The following is a 27354-nucleotide window of genomic DNA, read 5'->3' on the forward strand; positions in this document are numbered from 1 at the left end:
TTTTTGCACTTTTTTCATTCCTCTGACTTTACATTTTCTCACTCCTCTGCAACAAGCAAGTTGCTTACGTTTTCAGATGATAAAGAACCTTTTTTTCTTCTGAACAACATGACCAGAAAGAGAAAGCCACCTTCCAAAGGGCATATTTTGTAACATCGACCAGCGCACGGCTAATTCACCGCTTGTTGTTTTTTACACTAGCATAACTAAAACAGGATTTGGCTCTAAAGGTCTGAATCATCACTGAAGAAGACTCGAAAACAGTGTTTGAGACCATAAACCCATGTTCACAGTGTTTACTCAGGTAATAAATCAAGTGAAAGGTAGGGTCATGTTTCCATAGACACAATCTCACATTTCTTTGAAAGCGGGGGAGTTGCTATTATGCAAACAAAAAAAGCAAATATCTTGCATTGCAAGCCAAAATAAAGTAAAATATATAAACTGAGAATTAATTATTTGTTTCCGTTGGTCTCAGAAAAAAAAACCGTTGGTCTCGAATCAAAAGGTTTTCTCTCTCGGATTTTCTTTTTTTGTTTTAAATTATAATAGAGGTAAGAGAGGTGCACTGCAGAACAGCAGCTGACCAAAGAGATGGAGAGGGAAGACGTGAAACTCCTTGTAAGCAGCCTGAATGTAAAGGCTAATCATAAAAAGGTTTTAAAAAAAGAAATAAAAATGTTCTACTCTAAATGATTAAACAGTCTAAATAGGACACAGACGTCGCGGTTGTGCACAGGCAAGGACAGTATAGTCAATATTTACCCCGAGTAATTGGTCTGCACTTCCCCCGGCAAGATACACAGAAGTCCACCTTCATCCCTGCCTTATCTCCTCCGGCTCTCCCTGCTCTCCCTTACACACTCACCGCCTGACCACCGTTGCTCCTAGCAGCGTTACGCAATGTGCCGACGTTTCCACAGCAGAGTAGCTAAAAGCGTCTATAGGGTGGCCGAGTGAGTTGCTGTGCTGGGGCGGTGTCACGTCCATTCGCGCTGTCCCGGTGACCTTCGGCAGCGCCGCTGTCGTTCAGGTAATAAGCACAAAGAGCCGTCTCTAATGAGCTGTGTAGCCGCGGTCACCTTTGTAATGAGGTGGTTATGTTACTCCCAAAAGGTGCTCCGTCCATAGGACGACAAGAGAGCAACTCACAGCCTTTCCTATTTCTGGCTGTCTCTCTCTCTCTCTCTCTCTCTCTCTAACCTAAAGTCTTTTGGATTCCTCCCTCCTTCACTTGTTCCGTGTGGGTTTGTTTCAATTCATTGAGCTTCTTCCTTGAAGGACGCAGCCTTCGTGCTACACCTGGGCTGGTCCTCCCACAACCGCATAGGCTGAACCGAGCGGTCTCTGAAATGGGACAGTCCACGGGGGGGATTGGGGGGGGTGGACTACCTTTGTGCGTCATTAGCGTTACCTCCGCTGCTCCCGTTGCCCGGCAACCTGCTGCGCTTGACAGTAAAAGCCTTAAAATCCGAAAACATGCTTCTCTTCCATAGCATAAGATATTTCAGGCTGAGAGAAGAACATTTTCTTTTTTTTCAAATGCAAATTAAATCAGTTTTGTATTTTCAGCTACAAGTGATATTGCAATCTCAAGGCAGAGGGCATCAATCAATACTGACAATAAAAACCGCAACAGAAAACACATTTATTAACTTCCACAAAACAAAAGGAGCTAAACATCCAAGTTGAGTTTCTGCGTGTAATTTGTTCTCAACGTTACCGTAACATTACTGACTTAGAAAGTGATATTTCCGGTTCATAACTTCTCTACTTGAGCTCACTTTGATCATAATACAAAGTATAAACAATACATAAAACTGTCACAGCCGCAGTAGGATGTTGTTTAGCCTCTAAAGTGTGAAAGTTGAGGCGTCGAAGGGACTTTTCAGTCAGATGCAGCTATTATGTTATAAATGTGTGTATTAGTGTACATAAGAAGCAGTACATGGACCCAGGGAGGGGTTCAGGTGAGGGGGCACTCTTTAAATAAAAAAATTCCACATCCGTTATCGAATTCACTTAACTTCCATTATTCTAATTGTTGTTACATAACGTTACATTTTAAAGTGAGCTCCTTCCCCTGCTGTCGACTCACCCGCATAAACGAATCCCTCGTCTGTCGCACTGCATGCTGGGATATGCTGGGCTGCATAGGACGGATCCGATTGTGTCCTCCCGAACCGGCGGCAGGAGGGCTGCGTCCCTCGACCCCGTTCACAGGGGCCAATAGAATGGGACGGCCGAGTCGCAGCCAAAGTGAAGTGTTTTGGGTGGACCAGTGAATTCGCTGGTAGATTCAAATCCATAGTGTAAAAAGTAAAACCAACATCAAGAGTGCGTTATGAGGAACTTAATGAGAATTAAGGGTGTCCAACATTGACATGAACAAAGCAGAAGGAAATGAACAAGCAAGGACGGGGGGGGGGGGGGGGGGGGGACGAGCCAGGGGACACTGAGTGAATATGGCGGTGTTTTCTCAAAATAGACGAAATGACATTTGGTTGTTTTTGCGTTCCTGTTGGGATTTTGTATTTTCCACCACACAGGTGACACTAATGAGAAGACACAAACAGTCCGCTATTGGTTTCCTTCTGGGGAAGGAAGTAATCACATATTTGCATCACATTGTTCATTGCGTGGGACCTAGATCAGTTCCGTCGGGTGAGGCCTCCCACCAATGAGGTAGGATAATTTGAATGCTTTTCAGTCCTCACGAGGCCCTCTTGTATATTGCAACAGAGAAAAAAGCGGGGTTTGCATCATGCAGACAGACGATCCGAAGGGTCTCATGAGAGGATCTTTCTATGGTTTCACGAGATCTGCTGCGGGAAAAGAGCAGCAGCAGTGTGATCACGTGAGAGCGGACGATTTCAATGTGTCACTCACTCAGCGGTGCTCTGGGAAGAAGCTAGTAGTAAGTGCACATCAACTGGCTGTGAAGCGGAGAACTCACAAACACTGACATGTTAAAAGCTTCCTACAACGGATCCCTCAGCAGTGCCTCATTGAGGACGTGTGTCGTTGTAATGGTTCCATTTCATATGATTCATTTTGAAATAAAGGCTGCGTCTTTTGTCCTTTCTTCAAATAACACATGTTTCATCCCTTTGAACACTTATGAAGTATGACATTTTTGGGATGATCTCGAAAGAAATAATAATATTGATGTGACTGATTTTCACGTCTCAATCTGCGTCATGTAAGAAAAAGTCAAGGTACTGGTCAAGGTACTGTCACCTGAGGCTCGGAGGTCCGCTGCTCCTCCGTCCTCCTCCGCGGTGTAACGAAGTGGCCTCGACCAGCCGGGTCCAGCACTGCAGCAGAGAAGTGTTCTGTCCCGAGCTGCTCATTACCGCCCTGTAGTGTTGTTTACGAGCCACGGCGTTCTCCGCATAGTGTCAGACCTCAGCCAAAAGACCATGTTTCACATTCCAGCCCATTACGCCACAGCTGCACTGCGTCGACTACAAAAAAACGCCCCGGAAACAAGCCGCTGGATGCTTTCATTTCTGGTCACTGTGTGCGTTTGTGTGTGTGTGCGTTTGTGTGTCCATACGCTTGCACAATGGTGCCCGTGTCCAAGGCATGAGCAACATGTTTTCTTTCTTTTTTTTTTTTTTGTGCCTGCCTCATTGGGGGATCTGACAAGCTCTAAACCTGCTTCTTAACGCACCCTGTTAACACTGAATGACCCCGCTTCCGTTCGCACTCATGATATCGCACTGTTTATTTGCAATGAGCTTGATCTGGCTTCATAAAGAGAGACACTGCCCTTATTGCCTTTTTTATTTTGCTATAGTGAACGGAGATAATAACGGGTCCGGTTTGATTGCGTTGATGCATATCGCGGGGATGCAATATCTCTGCGGGTTTAATTCCCCCCCCCCCGTGCCGTGTGATGGTAATAATCGGTTCTCTTTCTCTTGCTGTTCTGTTTGTTTGTCGAACCAGAGAGCCAGCTTCTGCCAGGAAACAACTTCACCACCGAGTGCAACATCCCGGGGAACTTCATGTGTGGAGACGGGAAGTGCGTCCCGGGCGGGTGGCAGTGCGATGGATTCCCCGACTGCTTTGACATGAGCGACGAGAGAGGCTGCCGTGAGTCCAACCCGGACCTCCTTACCGTTGTTCTCGGGCCGGTGGCGCTGGAGACGGCCTGCTCGGAGAGGCCAGATCTCGATTCCTGAAGTCCTTCTTGTGATCGGGCGTTTTCCCGCTGCTACCCCAAACAGCCACAAAGGCCGTGGGATCCTAATTGTGCGCCGATTTAAAATGAACTTCCTCAACCCGTCCCCCCCCCCCCCCCCCCATCGCGCTTAGAGCCGCTTTAGCGCAAATCTTAATAGCATCAAAGCGAAGGCCCGATTGCCTCTGTGCGCGGTGATAGTAGCGCATGCATTATTCCACTGTAAGAATGTAGTAATCTTCCCTCTTAGTCGCCTTTGATCTCTCTTCCCCTCTGCCGTCTCGGCTCCACGCGGAGATGAGCCTGCTGATGGGGATTGACTTAGAGGCCCCGCCATACAGACTTAGATACCCCCCCCCCCCCCCCCCCCCCCCATCTCCTCATAAATTCTTCTCTCTGTCTCTAACTGTCTCGCTCTCTCGTTTTTCTCACTACGATCTCTGGTTATTTTTGGCTTTTGGCTTGAAAATGGGCGTCACAGAGGCTTGTTCGAAATGAGAGTTTTTCATTGAATTTTTTCCCCTCCCCTCCTTGTAACTTCTTTTCTCCTTTCTCTCATTCTTCTCTCTTGTTGGCGCCTCAGGGAACACGCAGACATGCAGACACACTACATGGATAAACTTTGCAGTAATTCACCTTTTATTTTTTTAACGCCGTGGTCATTTAATGTCACAAACATTTCAAGAGACGTCCTGGACTACATAGTTCAGTACAGTTTTGTTGTTAAATATCCTTCTTACTAACTTCAAATAAGTCATACACCACTTGGGTGGATGGGCCCCGTGTCCTAGATTCTCATTATTCATTGGCCTTAAACTGTCAGCAACTGTCTGACCTGGCAAATGATATTCCCGTGCATTGAGGCTAATTTCATCAGAATGAGCTACATTTAGTGCTCCTTTTCCATCAAGTCACATTTAGTGTTTCATTTGTCGCACTCAAATTCATCCCGAGTCCTTTCTCGTCGAAACCCCTCGGACAAGTACGACTTTCTTGTCTTCTGCTGACTCTAGCAGACTCGCTGGGGTGAAGATAAAAAGTTATCCTCCGCTGGCCTCTCTGGTTGTCAGAGGACTGTTGGTGTTTGTTGGCGGCGTCCACGTTATCCGCTCTGGCGTAAGTAGGCCTAATTATGCTCAAATAGACGGCTACTTGTCAGTCGACGTCTCCACAAAACTCCCCAGACAAACCTTGAGCTCCATTAGGGGATCTCTGCGGGGTCAGCCAGCCGGGCGGGGGGGCGAGGTAGAGAGGAGGACTCATTGCGGTGGCTACAGCGGGAGCTCTGTCTGGATGTCTATTATCTGAGGAGAGCACAACGCCTGCAAGCTTTGAGACTGCGCTGCTGGATTCTCTGTCGGCACAATCATAATTAGACACCCCCCCCCCCCCCCCCCCCCCTTCTTGAGAAAAACACAAACCAACACACGCACACACACATATTTAACAGGGGGGACGACACATTTGCTAACTGTAGGTATGTTGACTTATTTTATTCTCATTCTGTTACTGAGAGAGCATATTCCTCACAAAATACTAAAGGCTGTGTAACTGATGATGTCCTCCGATCTGGAAAATGAGCAGGTGGCCCCCAAGTATTCTTCAACATAGATGATTTTAGCTTTATATCCTTTATATCTTTACACATACAGAAATAACAGAAATAATATGTATATGTATGTAGCCAATCGATGCTGATGTGGGCATCTCTTATGTGAGGAATGCCTATGAAGAGCCTGATATGCGGTGACACATCCCTGGTGCCTTATTCAATTCTCAACAAAACTCTAATAGCCAATAGAGAACACAAAGGAGAACGAATCAATTATCTTTTGAATCCGTGCGAAATATGTAAACTTTGCAACGCACACTCTGGTGCTCAAGTACTTTGATCGTATCGGTACGAAAGTGCTTCGCGAGACCCAACAACCCCACACATGGACCGATGCAGACTCATAACACATAACTTGATTTAATTCCCTGCAAACCTGGTGTGTGTCGGTCTGCTACACTTCACGGGCCGGGAGTAATCTCTCTAATGGTCAGGGGATTGTTTATTCACTTGAAAAGGCAGCCTTCCCTCCTCCTCCTCCTCCTCCTCCTCCTCCCATGCCCCGGCGCCTGTTTGTTTGTTCTTCCGGTACCCTCTAGCAAATGGGTCAACTTGAGTCACGTAAATACCTCTCGCTTGCACTTAAATACCCGTCTGGGCTGAGAGCAGATGTTGTATCTCCAGCCTGAGTTTATTGCATTTAAGATTCAGCTCATTGTATTAGTGTTCTACTGAGCGGGGCCAGGACCCCCTTACAGATCATTTTAATCAAATCCAATTGTACAGTTTGGGCTGTATTTAAGATGAAACAATATCAGTAGATTCTACAGTATTGCCAATACTGAACTGATCTGCTTTACTCTGGTGTGCTTGTTTGCACATATTTTTTTGGCAGATCTGAGTTTTTTTCTTCTTCTTTTTTCAAGCTATGTCAGGGACAGGCTGCTGACTAACTCCTCATACAAAAAGGTCAAAAGTACCACCCTGCTCTCGGGGGTGTCCATAACAACAGCCTGGGAGAGTGTTGGACGAAACGAATCCTGACAGAGGAGAGAGGGAGCAGAGCGGACTGAGCTCACTGGGCCTCACGGGCCGGGGAACAGTGTCTTTGCCCTCGTGTGGGCGGGGCACGAGCAGGGCGAGCCGGGACAGATGTGTAGCGGGGCTGAAGGGGTCACTGGGCGTGATGTATGACACAAGAAGTGGGGAATGGAAGACGGAGGGTAAAGAACCTAAGTTGAGAGAGGGAGAGAGAGAGAGAGAGAGAGAGATGCTTTCAACCAACATACCTGTTTTTCCACTGGTGCAATATCTCAATGATACAACTTGTAATCTTGGGTTTCCCACCATGTTGCTGGTTGAGCCCGTCTCCTCTCTAAGAAGAATGGTGCCCTGCCAGCTGTTTGACACCAAAGGGGTCGCAAGATAAAGCTGATTCATCGCGACACATTCAACAATGGTTTACCCTCTACAAATATTTGCTTTTCTGTCTTCTTTCAAATAATGACCTGTCCTTTGTGTGTTTCAGCCATTTAAGCTTCAAAGCAGGACTGCATATCTTTTGATATCCTCCTTCCAAAATGACTCGAGGAATTCCAAGGCGATCCAAGAAATGGTTCAATAAAATGAACCACATTTGGTTATTGTCACACTTCAAATGCATATTACTGCGTACCTGAGATTGCACAGCCAGTTGGCTGACTGGATGACTCCTCTTTAGTTGAGCTACATATTTTTGCATACATTATAATACATCAATTGCCACTTGTGGCCACCAAGCTGTGTCAGCTGTGTAGGCGTCAGACCAAACTATTTGAACAACGTGAAACGGAGACTTGTGTCTCCAAGAAAAAAGGTTTTTCCTCGATAACATTTCGCTGCAACATGTTTCTAGATTGTGGGAGTCGTGGGGACATCGGTCCTGGCCTGCGTCACTCAATCGCTGCGTGACGCGCCGCGAGGGCAGCAAATTGGAGGCCCGCCCAGCTGTGGACTGATGTTTTGTCAGTTAGTTTAGAAGTCTATTATCACTTCATTAGAACGGGGGGGGGGATACGACCATTTGGAGTTATCATTATCCGACGCACTGCTTATTGATTCTGTTAGCTCTTTGCTACAGTTCGGAGGAAAATGAATTCATTTCAGAGGATTACTGGAACGTGATTGTATTATTTGCGTTCCACCGTCATAACACAGCCGAAGCCTGGAGCCGCATCAGTGCTGCTTTTTGTTTTTCTGTCTACTGACCTCCATAAAATGCCCACGAGAAATGCTTAACAACAACAACAACGTTTTCCTGGAGAGCAGCGGTGCAAATAGCTGAAAGGACTCCTGAGACGCATTGGCTTTAATTTAGATATTTAGGCCCAATACTAAAAAAAAAACAGGTGACGGGGAGGGTTTACTGAGATTAGAAGTGTGTTTGTCTAAGAGCAATCACCAATTTACTGACCTGAAACACACAAAGCCATATTTAGATGGTTTTTATTCTGGTTTTCACACTCTGCTTCGTTCAAAAATACGTATTTTCTGCTCTGAGAGGTGTAGTGCGACGGAGTCTGCTGCATCGCCCGTCTGCTAAATGGCCGACTGATCAATGAGCTGCTGTAATTAATACCGAGGAACAGGGATGAAGTATTGATAAGCGTCTCCTCGTCTGACTCTGTCTCCTCGTGTCCATTTTCCTCTCCTTTGCTTTTTCATATCGAATGCTGCCCCTGTCAGATCGTTAGTCACAAATGAGATGAAATGATACCTTTGAAATGTGACCGTTTCAATTAAAAGCACAGTGTTAAAACATGGCCATTTTAGCCCTGTGATGAATATTGCAGCAGGGCTCTTATGCAGCAGAGCTGCTCCCTCACTATGTGCTCTTCCCTTTCTCTCCGCCTTTTTTTTAAAAATTCATTTATTTTTGCTGCTGAACTGTATTTTGATAACCACTATGTGTTAGACACACGAGCCGCCCCTTGCTTCCTCGTCTAGCGCGCAGTTTTGATGGCTTCGCACAGCGCCCATTGGCCTGCGAACACTCGGGCCCCTCGAGATGACGCCAGCGATACGACGCTGCACACAGAAGGGTCGTGGTACCGTGCGGCTGACGCGCCGCGCCCAGACAGTGTAACGTACCAGGTGATTATTTCTGATCCCCGAGCCCTCTAGACTGATACTACCCTTCCCCTCCTTGCTTACAAGCTGACAGCATTACCTATTGATTTTTCCTCCCCGAAGAAACCTCAACAAGGTCAGAGAAGCCTCTCGCTGCCCCTGCCGCCCTCCACCCACCCGACTCGTGCCGCTCTCACTCGCTAGTTAGTCTCCTCCTCCCATCTTCCATCCCTCACTTCGTCAATCGCGCATGCCCGTCACGACCGAGCCAACCTGTGCCGGAGCAAGTTATTCTGTTCTCTCGGGATTTGAGGAGAGACGAGAAAAAGGGGGGAGAAGTGTGGGAGAAGGGCATGGGGGGGGGGGTGCGTATTTGGGGCCTGCAACAGGAGTTCCGCTGTCAGATTCAGCCTGACATTAATGCCGAGGCCACAGGGGAGACACAGACTGTGAAGGAGAGACAATCGCTAGCATTTTGTTTTTATAAACTTCATTATAGATTATCAACGGATGGTCCGGGTTTGAACCTTTGTTTTTTTTCTTGATTAAATCTGTGAAAATAAAGCAATGGCTGCAGGGAGAAAGTACGGTGCAGCATTGCAGGCGAAATTCCTGGCAGATGTGAATATAAGCGCCTGTGTGTAGTGTGCGGGGGCCTGTAATTGTGCAGGAGACCATAAACCAGAGAAAGAGGGGGGGGCCGGTATTGTTGTGTGTGTGCTTTTGTGCCATTTGTTTTGTGTGTCCTCCAGCTGTGCGTTTCTGTGTGATCCAGCCATGTTTTTCCTGCTAGTTATGGTGCAACCATCAAGTAATCAAGCTTAACTGCTAACCGTTGACTTTAATTCGGGCTGCTCGGCTGAACACTGGGAATACGTTTGGAAGCCACCCAATTTTTGGCCTGCTTTTTGTGAAAACAACTAAAGGCTCAGAGAAGAGAAAGTGAAGTTGTCATGGGACTAATGCGGCTCAAACCAATAAACAGAGGGTTGGTAGAAGGGATTGAGACTGGGGACGCCGGGTCGTCAGAGGCTGCAGAATAAGGCACAGGTGCTAAAATCCATCAGCGCTACCTGCATTTGAAGTTACCTGGAGTAAAACACGACACCTTCAAAGGATCATCAAAGGAAGGCTTTTCTTTTTTTCTTTTTTTACCATTTCTTCCACCCTCAACTCGCTTCTTCTAATTAATTTTTCCTCCTCTTGCTCAGCTCAGGCTACAGAGGGCCGCACATCCCCGGGAATACATGCTAAGTACGTTTATCGCTACGCTTCCAACCAGTCCCGCCTCTCCCACCCACGACTTTCCCTTCAGAAGCTTACCCTTTGCGTGACTTTTGAGCTAATTTGGAACGCGCACAGTGGGTCAGAGGAAGCCTTCCAGCAGTAGACGTAGTAATGAGGATTCGGATGAAGGAGAGAGTGAAAAAGGAGCCTCGGAGCAATAACCGGGCTGTAACACGTGGAAGTATCGGGTATCTGTGCGCATGCAGAGAAAACGCTTCATATTTTCAGGCCAGAACATCGTTCCTTTAATTGTCATCACAGGTTAAAATAAGTGTGTAGAATTGAAATTGTTATTATTATCGTTATATTGCCTTTGTGGCCACACAAGTCGAATGTGCCTGTGTACAGTTGCGTGTCTTTGTATCTTTTATTGGATGTTTGTGCAGCTCAGTGGCGATGTGTTTTGTCTCCGGACTGAATGCGGCACGCCGTGTGATTTGGGCTCTGGGTGGTTACGGCCTCTGCTGTCCAGGTAAACAAAGGCTTTCCAGACAGGAACACAGAGATCGGGCGCTATCCCAGCTTCCTCCCGCATTCGGCGGATTACATTTCATCCTTGAGATGGGCCCTCTAACACCCACCCCACCCCCCCCCCCCCCCCCAGGGTTGTTGCGCCTGGCCCTCCCACCTCGCTACACGTAATCGCTGCAGCTTGAAAGAGCTCATAAATCAGCCGACCGCGATACATCGCAGAGGGAAAAATGTGCGCCCCTGGCATTTGAGACGGTACCATGCCAAGCTATGAGCGGGCCAATTCAGCCCTTTGTGTTCAATAGAGAGGGGGGCGCGGGGAGAAAGAATGTTTGGTGGCTTCTTGAGATGTTCAGCATTCCCACAAGCCCCCCCTCCTCCCCCTCCATCCTTTTGTTTCTCTGAAGTGTTTAACATGTTCAGAATGCTGTTCCCTCACTGGAACCAGTGATGCTGCTTTTCCAGTTTGATACGATCCGAGTACCTGAGTACTTTTAGCAAGTCATCACCGTGTGGAAGTGAGAGGTGATTATTCTTTTATGTGTAATTATTTCTTAACTTCGTTTAAACAAAATGTAACGGATAAATATTAGGCCCGGGACTTTGGCGCGTGAATTAAGATTAATTAATTACACCAAAAATAACACATTAAACATTTTTTACGCATTTTTACACTTATTTTTTGCACCGCGGAACGTTTCTCACTGGATGAGTTTCGGGGGGACCGATTATACTGGAGCACCAACTAGCGTCCATGACTTCAGACAACAACAAACCACAGTGAACGTGAAGGAAGAAGCTGACGACACCGTGTCGGGTGGCCCCGTGAATGGGAAATCTTATTATAATAAACCCCTGCACTCACCCCTACACCACCAGTCCTGGTCACATTTTAGCAACTTTGATTCTCCTATTTAACCTTGAGCATGTGAGTTCAACTTTAAAACTCTTTTAAACGCTATTTCCACATCTGGGCCTGAACCCACAACCTTCAAGTGCAGTGCAGGCTTGTGGCAGCAGCTCTTCTGTGGATTCTCAGGCTGGAATCCACAACCGTTCCATCCCGTTATAATAGAATCGCAGGTCAAGTAAAGTCATATAATGGCATTTCTAATAAAGCCCTAGTTGATTTCACTACTTTTATGCTGTGATCCTTATTTCACTTTTTTCGACATGTGTGCTGATGCCCGGTGTGAATTGAGAGGATCCATACCGACTCCCCTATGGAGCTAAACCAGTCTGAGGGTCCTCCTCAGCTGAGTGGAGAATAAATCCCGGAAGAAATAAACACGTTTGACACACGGCACCTTGAGGAGAGAGAATCAAATCCCAAATGTGGATCAGGAAGGTCAGCTTTGATTCCACTAGAGACACCAGAACTCACGATGATTCACAGTGTCACTGTTTGGTTAATTTAATATATATATAAATGAATATGAATAAGCTGTATTGTTGTTTATTTTGAAAATAATAAAACCAGCAACATGATAAAACTTTCAAATGTAAAGGTTTTTGATTCAGCAAGACATTTATGTCCCAGTCTATAATGTATAGAGTATATAAAACATTTAACGGCATTTAACTGAATAGATTGGCCCCATTTGTCACTGAATGTAATATCAGCGTCGGTACATCGCTAAGTGCTTCCCTAGTCTCCAATAAGTACAATTATGACAGGAACAGCCCTCACAAAAGGTTTAAGCTTTAGTATTATTATAATGCACCTGGGGGGAATAGTTCACAAGCTAGAATAGAAGAACAGTCTGAGCCATGATACTAAAAATAAACTGTGGATGGCTGACGTGCAATGTCTTTCAAATCTGTTAAACTCTCCGTGGTTGCGTGGTGTTTTATTTGTTCTGTTTTTCCCGAATCTAGCTGCAATCTTTTTTTTTTCCCCCTCTTTCTGCAAAGGAAGATCAATGTGTTTGACTCAAAGCTAGCGTCCAGTGCTAAACGGAGGACTGCCAGGCTTTTGATGATCCGCAGGCTCGTCACTCATTCTTAGTCAGGCCTGTGCTGGGAGATAACACCATTGACCTGCTTATGCTGATCAATGACATCATCTGTTCAAGGCCTCTTCCACACGATTTGCTCTCTCTGTCATTAACTTGTTTTTCTACTCTTATCGGTACTTTGTGCTCAGGATCAGGATCTTACCCTTTACTTCACGTCGTTCTTTGGAGAACATGATTACAAGCACTACAGAACCCCAAAAAAGAAGCTCAGTAATGAATTGGTCTCTAAAACAAAGCAGCTGTTTTACTGTTTGAACGTTGTATCATGGGTATTGGTTTTAATGGTTAGCAGCTCTTTTAATTTTGTAACATGCAGTTGTGTCTGTTATTTAATCATCATAAAACATGATGTATTAAGGATTGCTGCATCATCCCTTGGACTAATCATCTGTTTTTTATTTCTTCTTTTTCCCCCTGAACCCTCCATCTGTCTTTAGCTAAGGTCAAGTCAAAGTGCGCCCCGTCCTTCTTCGCCTGCGCCAACGGCGTGCATTGCATCATCGGACGCTTCCGCTGCAACGGCTTCAGTGACTGCCCTGACGGAAGTGACGAGGAGAACTGCAGTGAGTCCAATATCTACTCTAATCATTTGGGCATTGACTATGAAACTATTCCCGCTTACAAAACTCAAACGACATCCCAGCTCGCTCGTTTGTGGATGATCCAGTTTTTTTTTTTTAAGCCTTGCTGCTTTTGTCTGGCTTTAGTTTCGTAATGCCAGACCAGTATACTTTATACTTTCTTTATGTCCCTCCTTTCAGAAGAATGTCTTTCTATGAGCAATGCATTGTTGCTGTCCCTCCAAATCCTGCATTTAGAACAGATAATAATCGTGCTGAAGGTATGAGTGGGAAATATAGCAAATTCTGTTTGAGTCACTTGTAACTCCCCAGTCTGCACCTTTGTTTCTAGCTCTGCCTTTTATATTATTATGCATGTGGAATTGAAAGGATGGAGGAACACCAGGGTCCAGGTACAGTATGGTTTATCCCCCATATTGTTGTTTTGTCCTCACATGACCCCACCCCTGCTTTCCCCGCTGGGGTGGGGGGGGGGGGCATGCATCCAGCCGATCACTCACCATTGTCGGAGGCGGCGCTCCCTCGCCTGCAGGGCACCTCGCTCACAAATCTAATCTAGCCCTTTAAATGGAGCTCCCAGCACCCGCTGCGTCACTGTGTGCGTAATTGTCTGGATCATCTCAGAAGATAAATCTGCCTCATTTCACACAAGCTAAAGACCAGAACGTAAAAAGGAAGAGAATACTTCTTTGCTTTTTCTTTTCAGTTTGAGTTCCCAGATCAAATGATTTACTACTGGAACTCCAAAAAGTCCCATGAAGATGTTCCTCTCTTAGATGTAATCAGTGTTGTAGATGGAATGGGGAGTACAAAGTTTGTACAAAATTGCCGCAGAATCATTATTGGATTTGCCGATTCTCTCCCAAAGGTGCTCGCGTTGCTTTGGGTGACCTTTGAACTCACTCACTGTAACCCATGCTGGAACGTAACACCTGACCCTTGACCTCTACCCCCCTTTCCCAAACGCAGCCGGCAACCCTTTGGTGTGCTCAGAGGCTCGCTTCAAGTGTCGAAATGGCCACTGCGTGGACCGCAGCTTCCTGTGTAACGGCCAGGACAACTGCCAGGACAACAGCGACGAGGAGCGCTGCCTGACTACAGCAGGTGAGTCATCAACTCTACCACTCTACCTGATGATAAGCCTTGAACTCACACCTTTTTTTTGGGGGGGTTTGATTGCTAAACTTTTCACATTTCGGGCAAAACTGAAAACACAGAAGCCAGCGACAGGTGGTTAAAAGAGTGAGAAACTCCCACAGGAACAAGTAAGGTATTTTGATTTATCAGGGAATTATAGTAATATAGAGTATGTATGTGATGAGAAAGATATAAGAACAGGAAACACGTTTTACTATGGTATGTAAAGATTCATAGAGAGCGAGTTTCAGACAAATAAAAGCATTTGGTATAAGAATACACACATAAGTAAATATATTAATCATTTTCGCACAGAATGTGAAGATTTATATTTGATTTAGAGTTTGTTTACTTCATAATTCCACATGGGCGGAATATATTGTATGCGCCACAAATACTGGCAATTGTTGTATTAATGTCAGTGTTTATAAAGTCTCTTTGATAAAGTACACATTCTGAAGGAGCGCAGCATACATAATAAATCCCCTTTCCTTGTAACGTGTACTGTTATTACATCAGAAAGGTTTTGTTGATGATCTTTGATCCAGAATTTTAAACATGGTGTAAAAAAAAAAAAGAAAAATGAGTTAGATATATTTTCGCTCGCAGTTAAAGGGGAACTTGTAGATACAGTATTCACAGCTTTTCTGTCAATCTGGATGAAATGACAATGATGACAGAGCTGGAAGTTGCTGCCACTCAATATGTCACATGACGATATTTCTGAAAACATCACGTAGAGCTGTCCACTGACAGAATATGTGCTGCTGTAAACATTTCCCTCTGTGCCTCGAACACAGCGTTGCATCGTTGGGGTAACGTTGTGAAATTGATAGGACATTGTGCTGACTTGCACTGTGACACCAAAAACACAGCATGGTCACCCCCCCCACAGCCCCCTCTGACGTCCTTTTGGTACAGAGCGGCTCTTTCACTGGCAGCTCTGCTACTTGTTGCCACGAGGGCACCTGAGGTCAGCTGCTGTCAGCTTCAGCTGTGCCACGTGATTTCTGCCAGCAACCCAGATGTGCACGTGACCCCCCCCGGCAGTCAAGCAAGGGGGGGGGGGGCGCGCTGTCGGCGTTTTTTGCTTCTGTGTCCCACCTTATTCTTCACATAACGCTGAATAGAGCTGTTTAGTGGAGCGGAAATGTGGATCGATGTGGCCAATGAGCTCCATTTCCTTATTTGGCGATGGAAGACCTCCACTGCTAGCAGTATCTGTATCTGAGACGTTCGTTGTCACAGCAGACTTGTTTTGGGACCAGCTCGCTGTGTGCAGAAAGCAAACTGTTATGGGATTAACTCGACAAATGTTTGCTTACGTTACAATTATCTTGCAGATGACATTTTCCACTGAAGAAAGTGTTCACTGAGAGGCTCTCCACGCTGCCTCTGTAAAATGTTGTGTTTGATACTTTTGTTATATCCCCAAATGTTGGTGTTGAATGTAAAGGAGGTCAAATGACCCCCAGGTTCTGCACGAGGGGCAGTTGTTGAGAAGTTGTGAGCTTCGCGTTGCCGTTACCTTCAGAAGACACGAAGGCAGAGCGGCTTAGGGTTTCTTTTCTTTGTGTTTTCTTCCTTTTTCTATTTTTTTTTTATCATCGGCCTCTGCACTTCGGAGGGAGTGAAGGCATCACCGTTGTTTGACTCTGCAGTTATTTCCTGTATGTACTCTCACACACGCAGACACACACACACACACACATTTCCCTTTTGCTCTGACTTTGACCCTCTTTATAATAAGCAAGCAGAGACCTGCAGGTGACAGATAAGGCATACAATATCCGTTCCAACCCACCTGAGCACAGAATATCCTTCCTGACTTTCTCCCCCTGCCCTGTAACTGCTCCTCAGTTTAACTCCTCTTCCTCCTCCTTACCAATAATGACTTGCTTCAGTGTCTCCAGATTTGGCTCCTCGTTTTGAATAGTCTGGAGACAGAGACATCAGTGCTCGGCCTGGCAGCAACAGATCACCACATACGGAACCGAGCATTTGGTTAGCCTGCCTTAGAGGGGTAGGATAATTAGATCTACAGAAGCAGCACCGTCCCCTCAGCTCCTTTTATTTTCCTGTCGGGGATTTTTAAAAAAATGGATAGATTCCCACAAACCGCAGCACGGAGGCATTTTTATCATTATTTATCATTTATTTGATGGGTAATTGATTTTTGAAATAGCAGAGCGCTGGCAAAAGTGGCAAACGGTTCAATGTAACAGTGCACCATCTTCTTTAACTGCCGCGGTGCAATCATCGCTCGGCGAGATGGAAGAGTCGGGATGGGGAGCCTGTAACCGATGACCGAGATAACGAAATAGAAAGCACTACACGTATACGTAATATAGTGAACCGGACGAAGAATCCCGAGCAGCAATGAATAGCAATGGGCAGCAAGATGGAGGCCAGCGAAGAGAATCAGGTGATTCTGGTAAAGAAAAAGAAAAAAAAGGGGGGGGGGGGGTAAGCGATTAGCCAAGAAGGATGAAGAGGATGAAGAGCATTCATCTCAAGACGAGCCTTCGAGGCCGAGCAGTGTCACTCTGGAGACGGAAATGACATGAAAGCGAGTTTGGTAAAAAGCTGAGCTTCTTATTGCTGTGTGCTGTGCTGTGGCAGGAGAGCCCCCCCCCCCCTGCAACGAATCGTTGTTGAAACAACGCTGTAGGGCTCACAGAACTTAGCCAGATGCTGGGGGAACCCTTGCTGAGAACAAGGGACACTGCATATCCAAAGAAGCATGTGCATGAGCACACACACACACACACACACACACACACACAGGCACACAGAGACACATCTGACAAGCGATTGTTCTGCATATTTAATTCCCAAAAATAAGTGCTTGACTTACAGAGGAAACTTCCTCAAGGTCACAGGACTGATGAGACTCAGTGTGAATCTGAGCAGCACAGAAGTTGAGTTTCTGAGCATCCCCTCAGTCGTTAACGGAGATGAGTGGATTTAAAACCCACACAACACTGTACCTCATTGTGTATTAATTAATTGAAGTAGACGAAAGAGAGTCAGGTGGTCTGGTGGCTGTGGGAGAGTGTGATCGGGATTAATTCTCATATCTCCTCAATCTCAAACAAGGTTCACGTGGGCCTTTTTCTTAACTGAAGTTGCTAGGAGAGAGGAAGACTAACAGAGTGAGGGGAAGTTTAGGTTTAGGAAGAGACGGGGGACTAGAGGATGGTTGGACGGCATCAAAAGCTCACCAATGAATGCGTGACAGCAATCTCCGTTCCTGCTTCATGTTTCACAATGTTCTGTAGCTTTGAACGTCACACGGGGAAGATGCTTTCTCTACTCCTGCTCCTCTAGACTCTAGATATACACTGTGGAATCAGGATCACAATGTATTGACCACGTATGCACACATGTCTAAGCATACACTGAGTGTACAAAGAGTCAAATTCCATGTATGCTGACAAATACAAGGAATTTATCGTTTAAAAAACAGCAAAAAGACAGGTGCAGGCATAAGGTGATTAATCAATTCCACTTGGTGGTGTAGCAATGCGTACACTTGCTTAAATGCATTTACATTGTTTGTGATTTTGCATCACAGTGACAAAAGCAGAAGAAAATATTGGTTTACTCACTGCTTCAATGTGCACTGGACAGTGTGCAGATTTTGGGAAGATTAACTGCCATCACGGTTTTTGTTTAACTTTGTGACCCCCATCAGAGTAGTCATTGGCCTCGAGGTCCTCAGAGCACTGTCAGTCAGAGAGAGCACGCTGACACTCAACATTAGTCTGCTACACGAGTAAACTGTCAAAACATGGCAGGCAACATCACCCTTGACCCTGATTGATGTGATGGAAATGTCCACTAAACAATGTCTGATCTGCCGAAATGAGTGATGGCAAAACGTTTCTTTCACGAAACGTGACTGTGTGTAATTAAAGTTAAAGTTAAAGCCAGCTTATTTTGTACATTTTTTATAAGCCTGAATTACTGTTTCCACAACGATTGTCAATGGACTACGATTTCTATCTGTCACGGTTTGGGTCTGCTCTATGGCTTATTTTGTAGTTTTCATGTCTCTTGTGTCCCTGTGGTAACTTCACTTCCTGCCTTGTCCTGTCTTCCCCTGTGATTGTCTGCCGTGCCTGATCGTTTCCACCTGTGTCCAATCACCTGCACCTCCCTTGTGTGTTTGAGCCCTGTGAGTCTCTTGTCTTGTGTGGTGTCATTACATGTCAACGTTCATGTCAAGTAAGTCTATTCGTGTTTTCAAGTCTGTTTGGTTTTTGCCTCCTTCCGGTCCTTTTTTTTTTGGTTGGAGTGATTTTGATTTCCAGTTTTTGACTATTAAAGTCCTTTTATTTTTCCCAATACTCCGCGTCTGAGTCCTCCCTCCTTGCCTTCGACCCCGCGTCCTGACACTATCCAACGAAATTAATATCACCATAATTCTTCCAATCATCCCCACATAACTGCGACCGTTCTCTCTATTCACCGACAGTACAAAGACATAGTTTTAACCTTAATGCATGCAGCACTTCTCTCCAAATCCTTCACTTCAAACTCCAGGCATGCCCCCCCCCCCCTCCTGCAGAGAGTAATCTGCAGCTTTCTATTTGTTATATCCCCCTAAGGTTGTGTAAGAACCGCCTGATAGATGCACTATAGCGCTGCATCTACCGCTTTGCATACACACTATGTATTCAACACACCCCTCTTCACGGCGCTGCCGTTTACAGGGCCAATAAACACCAGTATTTCAGACGTGGCTGTATATACTGTGACTGCCGGCCGTAACTCCTGCTACTCCATTAGCGCCGCCAGTCTGCTAGGCATCGAGATGTATTGTCAGTCCGATGTAGAAAGAATAAAGAATGTCTTGGTGATTAAAAGTCTTTGGGTGTTTATTCACGTTTTGTGTCCTCACAGCTAATCGTTTCTCACACGGGCCGCGTCCTCCCCCAAAGATGGCTGCCCAAATAATTCCGGTTGCAATACATTCAAATAACGAGTCAATCCCTTTTCAGTTTTTTTTTTTTTGCGCATGTGGCGATGAGACGGCGGTCTGTTCGTGCCCTTTGTCGGTAGCGCTCAGAATGAGAGAGAAAGGTGTAGGAAGGAGCGTGAAATGGTGCAAAGGGATATAATGGCACTAGACCCCGAGGTGTGGGAGTGGAACGTAAATGGCGCCAGTTTATCAGCCAACGCACACTTGTCACACGCAAACAGGGGAGGTTGCACATGTCGCCCGTGGATTTGAAACTCCGAGACAGTTTGAGGTTTGGGCTTTGGTTTGAATGTCCACCAAGCAGCGCTACGGGGGGGTGGTGGTGGTGGGGGGGGGGGTCTCGGCTGTTGGTCCTCAGGAGAGAGAGAGGCCGAGCAGTCGGCAGGGTGTCGTTGGCTGCTGCTAGACGGTGAACTGCGCAGCTGCTCCGTATTCCTAATTCAATTGTTTTCCTGTGTATTTACAATTCTCGGTTTGGAGGTCTGGCCGAGGCATTTGGCATTTTTTTTAATTCTCTATCTGAAAATATATCCCCCCCCTTTTTTTCCGTGTTTCAATTCTAGACATCGAATCCCTCCCTCGTTCCCTCCCACTCGCTAAGTGTCAGTTTTTACAGAGCTGCTGTTGTTTGCAGGACCCTGTTGCTATTGGCCATAGCCACACATGGAGGGGGGAGGGGGAAGGGGGGGGGGGGGGGGGGGTCACTCCAAGAGCCACAGGCGGCATGAATCACCCCCGTCCTTGAATCACGACGAGACAGCCATTGCCGTTTAGGCTCCTGTAATGAAAAACCTTTTCGCTCCTAAAATTATCGTCATTCCATCGCCATGGTGACGGTGGTCAAGCGACGACCTGCACCAACAGACCTTCGGTGGAATTTCACTCGGAACAATAGCGCCACTGTTGCCATGAGGAGGAGTTGTACTCCAGTAGCACACGGCGAACGTAAATACCGCCAAAAGGAGATAAATAAGCTCCTCGGCTCCATCGCATCTGCATCAACATTGTTTTTTTTATAACTGGCTTCGTCTGCAACATTTCCCTGCTCCGTCGACACTTTGCTCAAGAGGAGACGTGCCCCTCTCTGGCCCCTCAGCACACACTGGTTGGCTGACCCTCTGTCTCCGTCCTTCTCTGCATCTAGATCATTTCACTCGTTCATAATAGCCGAGCAATTTTCAGAAAGTTGTGCCTGCCTTCTCTGACTTGTGCAAACTCCAATGACGTCGTTATGGTTCTCACACGATATCATGTGGACGAAAGACCAAGAGGTGTTATTGACTGCTCATTAGTCACCCTGCTTGACGTACTCTGACTACGTGCAAGATTAATAATGAAGTCCTTAATCAGTTCAGCGACAAGGAAAATGTGATCCTTTCTTGTTTCTGTTCTATGTTCCATAACTTTACGCAATAATTGTTTTGTTTTTCTATCTCTGTCGGCCCGAAAAAAGGGGTAAAAATGCTGTTTTTGCATTTAAAAATAGAGAAATATGTAAAACTAGAGAAAAGTGGTGCACTGAATATAATTCCCTCTGATAGCTTTGATGAATGTTGGACAAATCGTGAAACATTACTTCCAAGGGATGGTTATGTGCCCACAGCTCAATTTAATTTCCCCCACACTGCCTATTATGTTTCCTTAAGGCATGTCTAATGCAGCCATGCATAAGTAGCACAACTCTGGTCTGCCCCGCAGTACTGCAGGAAGACTAATGTAATGAAGGAAATAACAGAAGCTGAACTTTAAATGGTAAATGTGACTAATCGACACGGGCATCAGGTGCATCTTATCGAAATAATCTGCTCCATAAATTCCCCTCTTTCAGCCTCCTACCTAATGGCTGACACATTGGATGACTGAGCGCTTCCTCCCGTCTCATTGCTCACTACTGCTTTACATTTTCACGCATGATTTCGTCATGATAACCTGACGGCAACTAATTCGGTGTTAAAAGATTGAAAAGAGGCAGCATGATCCGCACATTTATCTACAAAGGGGTGAAAAGCACCAAAATGGGACACGGCTATTGTGGGTAAACTGATGGACACTCTTGAGTGATGCATTAGGTGTCAGTCGGCTCTCGCTAATGGGCCGGGTTATTTTCTGCAAATGCTTTTTCGGGCCACTACTGTGAGTGTGCACTCACCCATGACATGGCTGAGCTCAAAGTGTTGCTCGACAAGGCACCATGCCAATTATATGTGGTGTGATAGACTGCATATATTCATTTAGCTGGTGATAAAGAGCAGGGGGCAGGGGTCGGTGTGTGTGTGTGTGTTATGGCGGCGTTAGCATCCATACATGTGTTGGGTGTGTCCATCAGAGAAATGCAAAGGGAGGGAAGGCTTTAGTGAAAACGGAGGAAGAAGAAGAGTGCCCCGGAGAGAAGGAAGAGGGATTGCGTGTCAGAGAGTGTGAGAGGTGGAAATGTTAGGAGGATGGGGAGAGGGGGGGGGGGGGGGGTTGAGTGCTTTAATATGGGATGGGGGGGGGGGGGGGGGAAGGCTAAAATGTGAGCGTGAAAACGATGAAGCGGAAGAAGCACGGCAACCACAAGGAGGAGAGGGATGGAAAGCAAGAGGGATGCCGATGGAGATGAGGGATTAGGGAGACTGGCAAAGCCATTGAGGGAAAAAAAAAAAAAAGATTAAACCATCTGGATGCATTGTGTACAACGAGAGGGAATCGAGGCTGAGCACAAAGAAGTGGATTGAAGCGGCGAGATGTAAACAGCTGCTGGGAAAGGGGTCATGGACGCTGGTAGAGGAAGAATAACCACTGAGGACTGGCACTGAGCGGAGAAAGGGATTACAGGCTAAGCAGGAAACACGGTGTCTGCAGAGATCACACAGTGATCGCGCAGAAACCTCCGAAATGGGGGGGGGGGGGGGGCGTCGAGGTGGGAATGAAACAGAGCAGATGCAGATGCAAGAAGGGAGAGACGGCGCGCATGGACGCACCGTACCAAGCGGAAAACGGGAGTGTGGGCGTAGGTGTGAGAGGTGGAGGCAGGCGAGGTGAACCACAGGGTACGACACTTGAAGCTCAGATGTTTTGAGAGGGGGCATAGATTAGTTCCTACATGAAACAGGGCTCGTTTGTGGTAATTACTGGATTCTGTCTTTTTCTGTTTCCCATCCGTCTCTCCTACGTGTCAACTGCCTCCTCACGCCCCACTGTCTCGTCCCACCATGGGCCTGCCCCTCCCGCCTCGGGTCCCTTTCCCTTGTTTCCTCATGGCAGTCTGCTGTTATTATGTTCAGATGGGCAAGGCTTGAGGTGAAAATAACACCCTGTGTTTTGTCTAAAACCCTCCTGATCCTTTTCTTTTTCTTCCTGACTTGCTCAGTCTCCCTCCTTATGTTCTCATTCTTTTACACTGTAGTATGGACACCCACACGCGGGTTGCATCTCATGTCTGGTATGAAATGCAGCCGGCTGGATAGTCCATACTACAGTTTACGGTTGCAGCAAATTTGTATAGAACAAAAAAGAATGTTTGTGCACTAATTGCTTTGCTTTCATAACTTAAGAAAATGCCTTAATTTTAGTTTTCTCCAGTATACTACACATGGCAACAATAAACAATAAAGTTACATTTCCACATATGTGATCTAAAGGTTAACTAATAAGTATCATCACGGCGTAACAGAAGCTTTTCCCGTTATTAATCATCTCCCACACTGCTTATATGTCCTATTTAAAGCTATACATGCTCCTTAGAGTCTTAAGAAATCTTCGATCTTACAGCTGTATGCATGTATCATTGATGAGAGCAAAAATCACTTTTAAGATGTTTAAATAAGACCGAGAACCTCCACGGTTAGTCAGAATATGTTTACGTTTGTCTCTTGTTGTCCATAAAGGCACCTCACAGTGGCTATAGTGTGCATTTATTACTCTTCATTGCCCTTTGCTTTGAATGTGTTGATCTTTAGGAAACATCCTTGCAGAGGAGGTTTAGACCAACTGGGCGTGTCCTCGGGGAGGGCTTTCCAGTTACTAGCCTAGTTTCTCAAAGCAGCATCCTGCAGCTCTACCAGTCCACTGGGAAACATCTCAGCTGTGTTTGTATTCACAGAAACAGTGAATAGTTGTGAACAATTTTATTTTTTTAAGAATGTCTTAAAAACAGGGTTCAGTTCATTCAAAGTAGCTTTCATGCTTAAACCTCCCCCTTTCTTTCTTTATTTCTGGTTGTTTTGCGCAATGTTGACCTGTTTCTGTTTTTGTTTTATTCAAATAGCATTTGTATTACTAATATTTAATGAGCAGAACAGCTGCAGTTATTTATTTCTATGACCTGCTGTGCTTCGCTTACACACACACACACACACACACTAACTTTTAGCTTCTGAATGTCCCATTGGGTTTTAACCTTCCAATAACCTAATTACTCACGCAGCTCCCGGGGGGGGGGGGGGTTGTGAATGGCTCAAAGTGTAAGAAAGACAACTACTTTAAACTGACTGCAAAACAGATTACTATGGAAACACGTTTTTGTGTATTGCAAACTTGTGATTCTGTAATTGCGTCCGTGCCATCGCTATGGAGTGTGCAACACGACCGGACGCCCTGACGCGGTTTCAGACGGCTCCCTGACACCTGACACTGCTGATGAGGAATAGCTAGAAGCTGCAGATATTAGTTCGACGGGCTTTGAGTTGAACGGAGTCCCGTAGCTGGATGTGTGGTCTGCTTCCTCTGTGGTTGTGTGGGCTGGAGGTCTTGTTTGTGTGTGTCAGAATATGCAACACAGGCCCCTGACGCCACTCGATCGGAACACGGATCCGATAAAGGGCCGTCGTTGGAGGGGAGGGGATCGGACGGTGGAACGGGCATCAAGGGCTGTGCTCTGTTTCTTAACCGAAGCCGTTGGGAGGACTGGCATCGTGCGTGCGTGTGTGTGTGTGTGTGTCTCCGTGGCTCTTTTTTTCTTCTTCTTTTCGCGTGTCCATGTTTGCGTGTCAGTAAATATATATATATATATATATATATATATATATATATATATATATATATATATATATATATATATATATATATATATATATATATATATATAAAATAGAAATTCAGTTTGATTATTTGTCTTTTTATTGTTGCTGCCTTTAGTGTTCCGATGTGATGTATTCATGCATTATGGATTTTTCTAACAATACAATAATTTCAGTGTAAAGAGTGCTTACTGTGTCTTATGCATACCGCCTTGCACTTTGGATCAAATTCAGCAGGTGAACCGCTGACTGGCAGCTCAGGAGAGATTGATGCCATAACTGCCGCTTAATGCGATTGTTAAAACTGACATCCGCACACTCATCTTTAAGCAGCCAGCGATGACTATGCACTGATCTAATCACCAGAGAACGGGTGGAGCTCCCTTCGGACAGTTGGATAAGCATCAGCAGCCCGACTACAGGCTGTCTTGACTGAAGCTAGATTATTTTAGGGCATATATAATTGTGTTTTTCAATTAGTAGTTCTTTCCTCAGTTTTTTAGATGGCTTATCTAGTAAAAATAGAACACTTCCTAACACTGCACTAGGACTTTTTTGGGGGGGGAGGGTGAAGAAGAAGAGGATGAAATACCTTCATTTTGTATGACATTCACGTTGTTTATTTTCACATTTGAGCTTATTGAACATCCTTATTCTGTTAGTCAGAGCTTTTTTTCACATTCAATCCCAACTGGTGATACTTCACTATGTATACAAGTTTAATAAGTCAACAAATTAAATTATTTTTGAATAGTCAATTGCACCATGTGTCCCCTTCCCTCCTCCCCCCTCCTATTCTTCATTTTCCTCCAGGAAAAATAGCCTCCACCCAGCCCACCCAAATGGATTCCACAAAAATATAAGAATCTATAGTCCATCTCCTGGGCCTCTAACTCGAGCATGCAACGTGTAACAAATAGAACAATGATTGACGCGTCCTTGTTTTGCAGCTCATAGTCTGATTTTCTGTGATACACAAGCAAACGGGGCATTCATCGCCCACCTTTTCACACAAAAAGTTTGTTATTCATGAACATCCCTTTGAGTCTTTCCCTCACGTGCTGGAGAGCCTCCTCTCCTTTGCCGCTTTTCACTGCTCTCAAACGTTGCACGCCCTTAGCAGCAGAAGTCCTCTGTTCTCGAGATCCAGTGGTGGAAACCAGGTTTTTCTCTCTCTGCTGACCGGAATCTGAAGCTGCTTCTCGCAGCCGGTCAACTCGGCTCAGTGAAAAGACTTGAAGCGTCTATTTATAATCACGCAAAAACTCTACTGTATAGGCATAATACAAATGCAGTATGTGAGCCTAATGTAGGAACTACTGCAAAACACATGTCCTTACTCACTTCATTCATCAGCTACACTGCATTACTTCTCTAAGCCCGTCCTTGATCTCTTTTATTTCATCATCAACGTCTCAATAGCTGCACCTTCCTTGTCTTACTCTACCCTTCAACGTTCCTGTCCGGTCCTTCCCGTCGATCGCTCCACACTCCTCCAGCTCCTCCTCTTCCGTCGACGCTCTGCAGGCACGGAAATCCTTCATTAGCTGTCGACCATCTGACTCTTTACTCTCCTAGCGGCCCACAGTAAGCTCCGGGCCGAGTGGTATGTGGGGTCTGGTAGTGGCGAGCAATGGAGCGGACAAGTTATTACAGGACAGGCAAATACGGTCACGATGGAGCGTGAAGGCCTCCCTTTCCCCAAAGCCCCACTAAAACACACACACACACACACACACACACACACACACACACATGGATATACGGACGGACAGAAGGACAGAGACACATACAGTATTACACAACTATACAGGTTCTACTCCATGAAACCATGAAGACCTAAACACGTCTTTGATGACCGGTGTATAGAGTACCACACACACACACGCAGTCTTTTTCAATAATTCCGTCCATCTCTGTGCATGGTAACGAGAACAGACGTATAGTACATGATGGGGCACAGCGGCAGGAACAGGGTGACGGCGTGGGACATGAATATTAATACAGGGAAAGCCAAAGGGATCTGGAGCTGTGCTGCCGCGGAGCAGTTAACTCGCTTTGCTTCAATCAATCCGTCGTTAATGTCCCACCAGGGGACACAAAGTGTGTTGGCAGGGAGGCTTTGTGAAAACACAATAACACAGAAGCCAGGACAAACGTACGCCAAAGTAAGGGGTGCGAAACCTAAGATTGCAGGAAGGAAACATTCAAGGTCCTTTCATTGAGGACATTGGACCTTTACAAACTTGTGTAACATTCAGTAAGAAAGTCAAGTTTGTCAAGAAAGTCCAGGTTTCTCCAGGAAACTTCACAGCTTCTTAGCAAGGCTCCATTCAGTTTTTCCTTAGTAGATATGTCTCATCTGTAAGGTGCGGCACAGAAGCAAACTGTCACACCTGTATGTCAAGTTGCGTTTTTGTCCTGTCTCCACAGTTGTTTTTTGACTTCCTGCTTTATTTTGGAAACTAACTCCCTCTCGTTTCAGGTGCCTTGCCCTTCCTCATGTGTCACCAGTCTGATTGTCTCCCCTGATTCCTGATTGTGTCCACCTGTTCCCACAACTCCCTCATGTGTACTTATAGTCTGCGTCGCCCCTTGTCCTGTGCCAGTGTGTCTTGCTGTTTTGCCCTGCACACCAGCCCTCACGTCACGAGTCAAGTCCGGTAACGTTTGTCACGTCAATTTTTGATTCCTGTTGTATTTCCTCGTCAAGAGAGATTTTGAGTTTTTGGCCTTTTTGAATTTTGATCACGACCTTTGTTTAATCGTTAAGAGAGATTTTGAGTTTTTTCCGTTCTGTTATTAATAAAAGCATTATCAGCTGAACCCTCTCTCTGCGTCCGGGTCCTCCTCCTACGCCGCCACCCGCCTGACACAAACATCCATGAATCTCAACTGCAATAGTGAAAAACATGAGGTGGGATGAGGTGAGGCATCAATTTATTATTTGGAATTAAAGTGTGATCTCTATCTGGACGTCTTATCGGGATAGAGATTGTAATCCACACAAACACGATCAGCACG

The 27354-nt window shown here is 45.8% G+C and overlaps 1 protein-coding gene across 3 annotated transcripts in view; it reads left to right on the forward strand.

Moving 5' to 3' along the window:
• ldlrad3 (low density lipoprotein receptor class A domain containing 3) overlaps nucleotides 1-27354 on the forward strand; it is a 63067-nt gene that overhangs the window by 17673 nt on the left and 18040 nt on the right. For 2 of the 3 annotated variants that reach the window (XM_037451417.2, XM_037451416.2), the window contains exons 2-4: nucleotides 3955-4101; nucleotides 13063-13188; nucleotides 14176-14310. In XM_037451417.2, coding sequence (XP_037307314.2) covers nucleotides 3955-4101; nucleotides 13063-13188; nucleotides 14176-14310 — 408 coding nt within the window. Of the gene's footprint in view, nucleotides 1-3954; nucleotides 4102-11808; nucleotides 12910-13062; nucleotides 13189-14175; nucleotides 14311-27354 lie in introns of those variants that run through there. The other variant, XM_037451418.2, reaches the window with a different exon arrangement.

Source organism: Pungitius pungitius, chromosome 6 (assembly GCF_949316345.1).
Source record: "Pungitius pungitius chromosome 6, fPunPun2.1, whole genome shotgun sequence".
NCBI lineage: Eukaryota > Metazoa > Chordata > Actinopteri > Perciformes > Gasterosteidae > Pungitius > Pungitius pungitius.